The 12,469-nt window shown below is 39.2% G+C and overlaps 1 protein-coding gene across 1 annotated transcript in view; it reads left to right on the forward strand.

Moving 5' to 3' along the window:
* The window catches only part of LOC306773988 (voltage-gated delayed rectifier potassium channel KCNH8-like), a gene marked incomplete at its 3' end in the record, with an annotated part of 50,857 nt that overhangs the window by 17,194 nt on the left and 21,194 nt on the right, over positions 1 to 12,469 (forward strand). The window contains exons 6-8 of the mRNA XM_079263949.1: positions 937 to 1,094; positions 2,923 to 3,130; positions 12,030 to 12,407. Coding sequence (XP_079120075.1) covers positions 937 to 1,094; positions 2,923 to 3,130; positions 12,030 to 12,407 — 744 coding nt within the window. The remainder of the gene's footprint in view (positions 1 to 936; positions 1,095 to 2,922; positions 3,131 to 12,029; positions 12,408 to 12,469) is intronic.

A 12,469-nucleotide genomic window follows, 5' to 3' on the forward strand; every position in this document is an offset into this window, starting at 1 on the left:
CCCTGCTGGACTCCATGTTCCACTCAAGCCGGCTTAAAACAAGCTATCACTGCTTTTCTGTTAATTGGCTTCTACAAGCTGCACTATTTTCCACATTTCACTCTAACTAAAGCTTAACAATCACCTCTTTTCCATCATGTGTACTGGCTCTAAACCCTGTTTACTAATCCCATTTACAGCCACAAGGCTTATTAAAGGAAATATTTTTAAAGCACGGTTCATGCTATCATTGTGCTGGTATGGCTGTAAGTTCTCCTATCAGGACCTTTGGTTTGTTAGAGACCCGCTTAACATAAATAAGGCCAACATGAGCCTTAAAACTCTTCCTACAGTGATAAACATTACTTGTTTTATATGCTCTTGTTTAAAAGAAGTGGTACACGAGGTCATTTCTTCCCAAAGCAGCAGCCATTACTATTTCTTCTTCTTTGTATTAATTTAAACATTATTTTTTAAGTTTTAGTTTGTAGGAGATTTTCCCTATTCTTTATGGATTTAAAAAAAAGAAATATTATTCAGTTCAATTCAATTCAAAAAGATTTTTTTTCTTTCTTTTTATTTTTTAAAGGCCGTTTGACTGTCCATGTGAGTGTCTTATTTCCCTGTACAATTGTACGAACCAGGTCAAGCTCACATCCCATCTGGACTAACCTACAGGCTGGGATGGAGGCAGCTTGTCCCTGTGCTTGTACATAGGTAAATCTAGGTCAACCTGAGAGTGCAACATCCAAAAATGTGACTATTTTAAAAGGAAAGAGGAGCTTTTGTCAGCCATATATGCTCAATTTTACATTTTATCAACCTTCACATTAGCCGTTTCTCCTTATGTCCAGTGTGTTTACCGTTTCATGCCGTCTGACTGCCAGCTGTAACCTTGTAGTCGTCATCCAGGAAGAGAAATAAGCCAAGCAAGTGCCAAATGTGCTTTTGTTCTAGATATCGTACTGAACTTCCGAACAACTTACGTGAGCACGTCTGGTCAGGTGGTCTACGACGCCCGCTGCATTTGCATTCACTACGTCACCTCCTGGCTGTCTGTGGATCTGATCGCTGCCTTGCCCTTTGACCTCCTGTACGCCTTTAATATCAGTGTGGTGAGTCTGATACACACCCCACACAACACACAGCTGCTGTGCTATCTTAGAAGCTCTGCGAATGTTTGGCTTAACTTGCATTTTTGCTTTTGTGTTTATATGAATATGATTATTAATAAAACTGAGGCCGGACATCATTAATTTCCCAGTATGGTATTTTATATAAACGCATATGGACATCTGATGAGCATTTACTGCATATTTCATTGAAATCGCTCTATTTTTGAGTCCTCAATCGACTGTTAGAGCCACTAGATAGAAAACACAGTTTAAGCTTCAACTAGTAACTCATTATTAGCTAACCAGTCATTAGGTTGATAAATGAGCACGTTGAGGGTAAATTACAGTTTGAAACAAGCAGATTAGCCACATGATGTTGAGTGCAGATCCTGGCAGCTGTTGATGCACTCTATCGTCATCTGATCTTTAGAAAGCTCGGCTACCTGAGTGGCTGAGGGAAATAGATTTTTTTTTTACCATATGTTCATATATGGAATCATTTATTTATAACCATGTATTTATTTTTTTCTGGTTTGAAAAGATTTCACTGACCGCATGATGTCTTAAGTCATTTGTTCACCCTTCCTACTTGATATATGCTGCAGAACTTCAGTTCCAGTGTCCCATTACATTTTGTATTTTTCCCCTGTGAGGTAGTGTGTCCAAGGTTGAAGATTAGCCGTAAACAGAATCAACAGTCCTGGGATTTTCTTAAAGATGAACATTTATTTTCCATGAATTGTCCATCATACAGTTCAAAGATCAGGGCAATCAGTCACCAGTTTCACATCTTTTCCTTCCCTCTCTCTCCTTGCGAACTCCTAAAACTGATTACTTATATACTGCATTAGACACACACCTGATTTGATTTAGCTGAAACCATTTCCCCATATCAGTATCAACAGCAACCTTATTCTACACCATCAATAATAAACAAACCAAATTCCTAAACAAACAAAAATACACAAAAGGGATACCAGTTCTAATACATTATTTCAAATAAACCCACACTTAAAGAAACTACAGAAGAGGAAATCCTCCACTTGGTTTCTCCCAATCATCTAATCTAGGAAGTCCCTCACACCTGCAATGAGGAAGTGCTGGGTTAGCCATTTCCCAACTCCTGTCGTGCAAGGTGGAGTTACACAAAGAATAATGTTAAATGATAACACAATGAAAAATACAACACAATGTAAACACTAACAACCCGGGATAGTAAGTGCAGCATGGTTACCTGGCAACAGAAATAACAGAATAAAGTTAAAGGAACAAATATGAGAAAAGGTCAATGTTAGGGACAAGTGGTGAACAATGACAATCTCACCCACTTTGTCACATCCCCACTCAACAACAGGTCATGTGACCATTTATTTTCTCCATTTGTCTTTTTGCAGCATGAGTTTCAAGCTTGATTGTGGACATTAACAAAAGGCAAAAGCCTACATGTCCATACGGTTTTTCTAGGCTGGATTACAGGATCAGCTTGTTACAAAACTAAGGAGCTTCTATTTGACACGACTTGCTGGCAGGAAACTGCTGAGAAAGGGGAGATTATGATGAGCAAATCAGGATAACAGACCTTCATTTTATCAATTTTTAATGATGTGCAGTATCTTTATGCTTTAGGAGACATTTCCCGCTGTTCTGCATTAAAGGCGAGGCTCCTCAGAGTGCATCTTTATCAATATAAATGATTAAAAGTGTCCGTATGCAAGTATAATGACTAAACTCTTCCACAAGATGTGACACTAAGGATTCAAATTGATCTTTTCTTATTAAAGTTGCAGGAAATAATCAGCTCTGTCATTTTGTGCTTCATCCCTTCCAGAACTTCGGGGTTCACCTACTGAAGACAGTGCGCCTCCTACGTCTCCTGCGCCTCCTGCAGAAGTTGGATCGTTACTCCCAGTACAGCGCTGTGGTCCTCACACTGCTCATGTCCACATTCGCCCTGCTTGCCCACTGGATGGCTTGTGTCTGGTACTTCATCGGCCGCAGTGAGATTGAAAGTAACAACCCTGCCTCCTGGGACATAGGTTTGTCTTTCAGTTTAAAATCTCGAAATTGGTTTATTTAAACCAGATCGTGCACGGTCATTTTCACTCATTTCACTCCTAGTGAGTGCCTCTTTTCTAGATTTGCGCCCATTATAACAACAATTAGGTTGTAATTATTTCAGAACAAGGAGAACAAAGGATGCATGCTGGTTAAGTGTCTTCTGACTGATTGAATTGCTGAGTGGGTGAGAGAAGGGGGCGATTATAAATCCTGAATGTGCACTGCTGGTTTGGAAAACTACTGCAGGTGGTAAAAAAAACTGACAAACACATTGTTTACAAGCACAACATCACCTCAGATCCAGCAGTAAGAGCTAGTTTTCCATCTGGACTACGAAGGCGAACAGCATAATGAACAGTAACTACAGAAGGATATTTTGTTGATATGTTTGATTCAAGATCCAGAAATGTAATATTTTCACGTTATCTCATTGTTATCAAAGATTAAGTAGCTGATACCTGCTTGTACGCAGTGTACAAGCAGGTGCTGTTGACTCTCATCATAAGCTTGTTACAAATTTCACGAGAAGCAATAATTTTTTTCTTTTTCTCGAGGTCACGAGAAGAAAATTTTCTTCTTGAGGACGTGTTTCAAGAGAGTTCTTGACACATCAGGCTGGTTGAACTTTTTTCTTGTGGGGCTCCGAGAAGTATCGCGTGATTGGTCGGAAATTTGGGGTGGGCGTGGTTAACACGGAGAAGCATGAAGCGGAAAGTTGCCGCTTCCGCGCGTTTGCTATTGCAAGTAAAACAGGTTGTTTTGATAAAACTGCTGATCGAGGTTTTGAGAAAGTAAGAACATTTTTATATGTGACATTTTACACACGAACCCAGCCGCAGACGAAGTTGCACGTTAAATATGAAACTAGAAAAGCACTCCGCCAAGCACAATGTTAAAGAATTCTTTAAAAAGTTCCTTGATCCAAACGGTGATCCGGATCACCTCCAAAATTAAATCAGTTCTTCCTTTTCACATTTCCAAGAACTCCTGAAAATTTCATGAAACTCCGTCTGTAACTTTTTGAGTTATCTTGAACACAAACAGACAGATAGATAAGATAAAAACATGACCTCCTTAGCGGATACAACAATCGGGTTCAAATAAAAGCAGACATCGCTGCCCTGCAGTGACCCCTCCCGCTGCAGGCGTGCTTCTTGTAAAGTATGTATGGACCTGATGGAAAAGATTTTTTTTTCTTGTTCTTGCAGCCTCGATAGCAAGCACTCAGGTCTTACTTCTCGTCAATGATTTAACAAGCTTCACAAAAATAATGTGCAGTTTACAGATTCAGTGTCAGTGTGAACAACAGAAAAACTAGCATTTTGCTAGTTTTGCTAGTTTTAAAAATATTTCCACACTTTAAATATTTATGGTAAGCAGGTTCAGGGCTGCTGTCAGTAGCTTGCTCACTTAGCCCCTGAGCTAACAGCTAGCACATGCTAACATGGAGGTAAGAGCCATAGCCTGGACAGGCCAAGTTTACCTGAATCCCAATACTTGCTGCATGTTATTTGCTAATTTGACCTTGTTCGGTTAGATTTTGGCATTTTGGAGGCCCTTATCCTGGTGGCTAACAGGAAGTTTCTTCTGTTCCCAGGCAGATGTGTCCTTGTGACTATTACCAGCTTTTCATTTCAGCCATTTCACACTGCACATGCTAAATTATCCACAAAATACCTCACCCCCTACTGGAGCCAGGATATGTTTCTAGTTGTGCAAAAATGTTTGGTTTTAAAATGGTCACAGTGGATTATAAGCAAGCTTTACTGGGTGCACACACCTTGGGGAATTTTACCATACCATCTGGGAACCATGATGCGATAGTAGCCAGGATGCTTAAAAGTATTGTTGGACAATGTTTGAGACTACTTGACAAATTGATTTATTTGCACATTTAAAACAAAAACATTTTTGGGTAAAGTTAAAGGTGATAAAACATTGATTTATTACTGTTGAAAAGCCAGAAACCATGGGCAACTACAGCTGGTCAGATGGCGTTTTAGAGAAAATCTGAGAGGCACGGCTATAAAAAACTACGACGGCTGTCAAGGTTATAACATCTTCCACATCACAATCATCCTCTGAATGTGGCATGTTTTCAGCATTATCAGATATCAAAGATATATTTAACCGCTTGTGCAGCGTAATCCTCTTCCCCATCAATTTGATTTAAAACGCTGTACATTTTATTACAATGTTTGGAAACGCTGCTCATCCAAACAATTTCATTTATATTTTTTGCAAAAGGACCAAAAGAAAGACTATTTGTGGCAGTTTGTCTTCTCCTTAGCAAAGTATAAAGACATGTCTTTATGTGCGATGCTTGTCTTTTTCCTGAGAAAACAGTTCTAATTATGGCGATCTGTTTCCCCCTCCTGCTGTGCTCACCGGTGCCAAACAACAATACTGTGGGTCTCGTGGTAATCCTGCTCAAGTGATTTAAATCAGAAAGGTGGGAATGAAAGCTGAAAATGCTCGAACGTAAAAGGTCTCCACTGGTGCATGGATGCACATGGATGTGACCACACACAGGGGCTGGCTGTGGCGCTGGTGGAAAAGCAAGTCAGGCTTTAGTCGAAGGTTTGGTAATTGAGCAAAAGCGAACTGCTTCTGATGACATATAGAGCTGCGCTCTGCCGTTTGTTTTTTAATGAGTGTGTGCGCACGGCTTTTAAAAGATCCGTCATGCTCAGCTTGACATGCTTTTGCATAAATGCTGCTGATTTTTCAGCTACAAATGAAGTGCTACTCTTCAGCTGCTTTCACATTGTGCCCCAAAGGTGATGCAGAAAAGTGGCACTCTGCAGAGGAATGAAAAATACGAGACATAAATACTTGACTTGAAAGGACAGAGACAGGAAACAACAACACTATACGTATGTGCTTAATGAATGTAAAGCAACTTATACTGTATGGGCTGTGAACTTTACTTAAAATAATAAATGATGGAAAATTGAATCCTTTAATGGTCAAAAATGGCAAGAAAAGTCAAATTCTTTAATATGAGGTCTTTAATAAAACAAAAAATGTACCTTTTTGTCGGGATATTTAGCATTTAGTATCATGTGATATGTCAAAATTATTATAGTGCTTCCTGGTATGCATCAGGGGACAAACGACAAGTGTCAGATTGTGTTCAGCAGGAATCTGAGCAAAGTTTTTACCATAAAGTGATGCAAAATGTCTCAGAAACTGTGTGTATAAAAAACTATACGTTTCATAAGGTTATTGCATTGGATACAGGGACAGAACTACAAAAATGGTCAGGAATGATTGTTTCGAAGAATGTATTAATGAAAATAAGTTTAAAAAATACAACAAAAACTGTAAAAAAAAACAAAAAAAAAAACAACAAAACTAGAAGTATGTAAACCAAAAAACCAAATATAAATAGACAAAATGAGTCCATATGAATGCATCACACTGATACTGATACTGTTTTATACTAAAACTGCAGTTTGAATATTATACTAAAATAATAATATCTTATGTAATTTATTTTATAATTAAAGAGCTGATTCATATCTTTGTGTATGGTGCCTGACAGTATCAAGTTCTTTTGATGATTACATTATATATCCTAGAATCTTTTATTTGCCTTTTTCACTTTCGATTTTACCACTGCAGTGCAAATAAGTATAAAATTTGAGATTACCGCCTTCTTTTACAACATTGGTGTCAGATTCTGGCTTTCAGTGGTATTATTGACGGCTGTAGCTCAGCTGGAACAGCAGTCATCTTTCAACTGGAGAGTTGAGAGATCAATTCCAGGCTTCCCCTGACTATGTGCCAAAGTGTCCTTGGGCAAGATAGTGAACCCTGAGTTGTCTATTGGGGTATGAGTATATATGTAAGTCGCTTTGGACAAAACCGTCTGCTAAATGACTGTAAAATATAGAATTGTAGAATTATATTTGTCCAACGAAGCAATACCAAATAACTAGGAGAGCTGGCCCTCTGGTATTATACAGCACATGTACTGCTGATATGACACACCTCAGACTGTTCCGCTGGTGGTTTGGTGCGTCAATCAGGACAGGACCTTCGCCTCTGTTGACAGTAGTCATAGCAACTTCAAGCTACTGCAGCAGAGATGGTAAAATAAGACTCGCCCTTCAATGAAGGTGTTTGACAAAAGGTGCATGATGAAAGTTTGTGCGCCCAGAGAAAAAACAAGCTTTTAAATCAAGAGCCTGAGCAGAAACACAGAAACGCGCATGTTCGGCTACTATAAGGTTCATTGTCATGTCTAGAATTTTTTTTTTCCCTCTTAATGTCAATGTTGGTCTGCAAGTTTGTCCAATTTAAAGTTTTGGCCCAGTGTACATTTGAGTTTGACACCCCTGTTCTACAACAAAAACAAGTAAGAGACCAAGTCGTGTGACAGACATTTGCTAGTTTGTGCAGCTGTCTCGTGAAAACATCTACCTGCTGAATTTCTGCTGTGATGACACCGAGAAACAATGGAGAATTTGTAAAACCATCCTTAACGCAGCAAAGCAAAGCATGAGAACAGACAGAAAAGACAGATTTTAAGGAGTAAAGGACAAGAATGTAGACGAGGAAAAGATACAAACAGAGAGGAAAGGCACTGCTGGAGAAAGAGAGCAGAAAAAGCAGCTGGAAGAAGACAAGAAGAGATAAGCAGGACATGAAAATGAAAATGGAGGATGTTCTTTATCTTGCTCTTTCCACCCTCCTCACAAGACCACTTGAAATTTCCTTTGCCTGAGCAGCAGACATCCCCTCTCTCTCCTCTGACCCTTCCTATGTCTCCTTTGATTCTCCCCCCTCCCTGGAGTATCTGTCTGAATATTGAATACGCCGGAGCTGATCCCCTCTCACCCTCAGACAATTCTTACACCTTTGCCTGTTCTCCCTTCCAAGAATATCCCTCTGACTTGGAAGTGGTTCAGATCCATCGTCTGCCAGCCTGATGAGCATTTCTTTGTCTTTCATACCTCCTCTAAGACTTCCCTGTTGTCAATCCTTACAGCTTCCTTCTTACATCTCTGCCTTTCCATCAACCCTTTAATGTCTTCTCAAAGTCTTGAAGATTATTCCAATCCATCCCTCTGCCTCTCCAAGGAATCCTCTTCTTCCAGTTCCTATACATCTCCATCCTACCTCTGTTATTCACCAGATATTTTCTGGGTGATGTAGAACCATCTTTACGCCCCCTTTTTTTTTTTTTTTTAAATCTATCTTCCTTTCCTCCTTAAACCCAGCTGACCCTTTCACTCCCCTTTGTCCTCTTTTTTAGATTTAGTAAACAAAAAGGAAAAATTAGTTGGTTTTTTTTGTTAAGAAAACACCTTTAGAAAGTTAATCTGTCATGTATCTAGATGTTTTTCACAAATTTTATTAAAAGCAAGTCCAACATATTCTAATTAAATATGATTGTTTTCCTTTTAAGATCTTAAAACAACTAAAGCTCTTAAATTTATCATAACGATATTTACTGTATGCCAATTATTTAATGAATTTCACCACAAGGTCAAGATGTGGGATATAAACTGGAAAATTTGCTAACACTAAATGATCTCACAGCTAATCAGGTTAACTGGCAAGAAGTCAGCAGCCCTGAGGCCGTCTCATGCTCAGTTAGTTATACGAGTAGTTACCAAGGAAAAAAGCAAAATAATGATTAAAAACAAATTGCTGGTGATCATAAATGTTGTCGTTATTGAGTTAAATTTAATGGGTTTGCTATCTTTTGGATGTACTTTAGTTCCATGACTTCATGCCATCTATCTAAACAAAACACTTGCACATATATGAGGTATAATCTACAAGTCAAATGTCATGTCAAAGATATGATGAGTTAAAGGTCACATTATACATTTTTTTAACAATTTCATATGAGTGTCATAGCTCATAACTTGAATAGTTAGAATTGGCTGTTTCAGTGTGTGATCCTTTAAATCAGGGGTAGGCAACTCCGCTCCTCAAGTGCCACAGTCCTGCAAATGTTAGTAGTTTCTCTGCTGCAACACACCTGTCACACATCAGACCTGACCAGCAGACTTGTACAGAGCTTGACATCAAACTCACAGGTCTGCTAATCAGCCATTGGTTTAAATCAGGTTTATCACACCAGGGAAACTCCTAACATTTGCAGGACTGTGGCACTCGAGGAGCGGAGTTGCCTACCCCTGATTTAAATGTTCATGAGCGGTGCTTGTCTACATCCACTCCACATCTCTTTCATTCAGCGATAGCTCCTTTATATCAGAGGGCACGCTCAGCTAGCCAGGCGTATGGGTCAGTGGCAGAGGTTATTTCCCTTTCATAAGTCACAAAGGGAAAGATCTCAGACTCACCATGTGAGTACACATTGTCTAAAAGTGGCAGCAAAAGATCTTAAAAAACGTTTAAAAACGCTTATAAAAACAGGATCCTGTTAACTGCTGTGCAGCATCCTGCCTTTGTTAACCCTTTAATGCATTAAACTGAATCATTATTATCACTGAATCAATGAATTATTAAAATACAGACCCACACTTTACAGCTACAGACGTACAACAATTCTTTTCTTTATTATTAATTTTATTTGATTTTATAAGAATGTTGCATCATTTTTTGTCATGTTTACCACTGAGTCAAACTTGGTACTAACAATGTAAGTATATATATGAAATTTTTATATATTTATTTATTCTTATGTGAGTGGCAGCATATTGGATGACTCACTAATGTCCAATAAAGTGGCTAATTTGCTACTATAACATCCAGACGCATGCATAGACTAGAAAATAGCCTACATATAGGTATCTACTGTTGTGACCACAATGCATCAATGGGCACTGGAAGCTGAGGAAAGCAGTATCTTGACCTTCTGGAGAGAAATATTGTCTCATTTTAATCCACTGATTCTAGCTGCTTAACTGTGCCAGATTTTCATTGTTGTATTTTGATTTTTCCAGATGTTTTAAGATCAGTTGAAATCTTCTACAAAGACCATATGATGTTGTAACAGTGGATTGCCATGGTTTAGCTGAAACATTGCTCTGATTGGTTGCTTTCTTACTGTTGTAACAGGTGTCTTAAAACCCTTCAGTGTCATTTTTTGTTACAAATAACCAAAAGTAAATGTACTTTAGCTACTTTCTACTTGTTTTAAGGTTTCATGCCTTTTGCAGACATAGATAAAATATGGTAATTAATTTTGTTTACATGTTCCATATATTACGTCATGTTGTGAAAAATGAAAACACAATCAAGTGCTATCTTAATACAGAAACACGCAGCAGTTAAACATCATCACATGTAAGTTGCATCTCCATAAAGACTAAAGAAAACTTGGTCATGGTATTATTTGGATTGGATTCGATTGGTAAAGTTTATTTTGATATATATCCAAGCAACCTCTGGTGGTTAAAAGTGAAGCCTATGCGGAAGTGCATAAAACTGCAGTTCCCCCTTCATCCACTACGGGCTCCAAAACAGAGCAAATCCCCATAGACTCCCATGTTAAAAAGGCCAACTTCACAGCAGAAATAAACATGTTTACAGCCTGGTTCAAAAATACATTTTCGGTTTAATAGGTCAGGTTTACCTTCATGACAACTGTGGGGGGAGTGAATTTTTTTCCAACTCGCCCGTTTAAAAGTAATTTAATCTCGAAGTTTGGCATATTTAGGGGTGTGTCCTTTTGATTGACAGGTACCAATCTCCGGCTTCAAGTTAGAAGAACGTAGAACAACTGCGGTTTTTAGCCGGTTAACAACGTGACTTAGCTTTAGCTCGCTTACCTCCATTAGCTGGTTAGCTCCCATTATCTTGGGGTTAGCTCAGTTAGCTCTTAGCTACAGAAAGCTTGGAGTTAGCTCGATGTCAATCATCCACCATGACACTCACGGCTCCCCCTCAGCTTCACCTCTTTGCCCCTATTTGTATTTTCCGGGCGAGACAACGTGCATGACGCTGCCAAGATGGCGATGGTCGGAACATCCCACCGAGCTTCAATTCAGCTCTTCAGAAACTTACGGGTGACGTGACAGAGACTCCGTCCATCTCTTTATATACAGTCTATGTATTTATCCAATAAAAGACACAAACAAAAAAGTAATTAAGAAAAACAAAACAAGACATACTCGAAAAGGAGTAGGTAGAAGTAAAAATTTTGTTAAACCCCACCCATTGCCATCAGTTCATGATGTAGCTCTAATACTCTTCCTTTATTATGAAACTGCATTAATTTGCATCTTGGACCAACGTAGCTATTATGCATTTCACCATAAGATCAGGTTGATTTTGATGCCCGTTTCCTTTGTATTAAGTAGGGTGTGCTGTAGCAGAGTTTGGGAAATAATTCAGCAATAATGTAACACAAAATGCTTTTCCCGCTTATTTTAAAAACTCACAACCTGAGCCAAAACATCGTCTCATCTGCCCTGATGAACTTACAGGTCACCACATGTACATTTGCATCAGTCAAAAGAGTTCATTTTTCCTCTCTCAAATTTAGAGAGAGGAAACCATCATGGGAAAGCTTTCTCTCCTCAGGCAAACGTGATTTTTCATGATCATCCATTCAAAGGAAACACACTCATTTTTGGAGATAGTCCCTTTTAGATGGAAATGAATGACTGAAAAAATAATGCTAAGTCACCCGGCCAATTCTGAAAGGACAATCAGTTTTAAATATGAATAAACTCACTAAATATAGTCTGAAAACCATTTTAGATCTGAAACGTATTCAGTAATTTAAAAATATTTAAGTACAGATGCAGATATATTAAGGTTAAGTCAGTGTCTGAGCTGCTCCAACACAGCAGTATTTGCTGTGTCATATTTCAGTCGTCTAGTGAAGGTCATCTAAAAATATAGATGTATTCTCATAAAACTGACTAACTGTCCTTGATCCCCCACCAGGCTGGCTCCATGAACTTGCTAAACGCTTGGGAACTCCATACTTCCTGACGCCATTGACTTCCCTGCCGGGAGTCTCTGATGGCCCTCAAGGCGCCATGGCAGCAGGACTCGCCAACTACAGCCAATGGAACGGCTCGAGCTCGGAGTCGTTAAATGGGAGCGGTTTGATGAGCTCAGGTCAGTGGAACGGCAGCAGGATAAGATCAAGGACTCTGAACGGCTCAGGGATGACGCTGAACGGAGGGCCGTCTGTCAGGAGCTCCTATGTGACGTCGCTGTACTTCGCTTTGAGCAGTTTGACCAGCGTGGGTTTTGGCAACGTTTCGGCCAACACGGACTCTGAGAAGATCTTCTCCATTTGTACCATGCTGATCGGAGGTGAGCAAAACATTAACGTCCAACCAGATTTAGTAATCACTGCAATCATGGTCACCAAGTGT

The sequence above is a fragment of the Telmatherina bonti genome, assembly GCF_933228915.1.
Source record: "Telmatherina bonti genome assembly, chromosome: 24".
NCBI lineage: Eukaryota > Metazoa > Chordata > Actinopteri > Atheriniformes > Telmatherinidae > Telmatherina > Telmatherina bonti.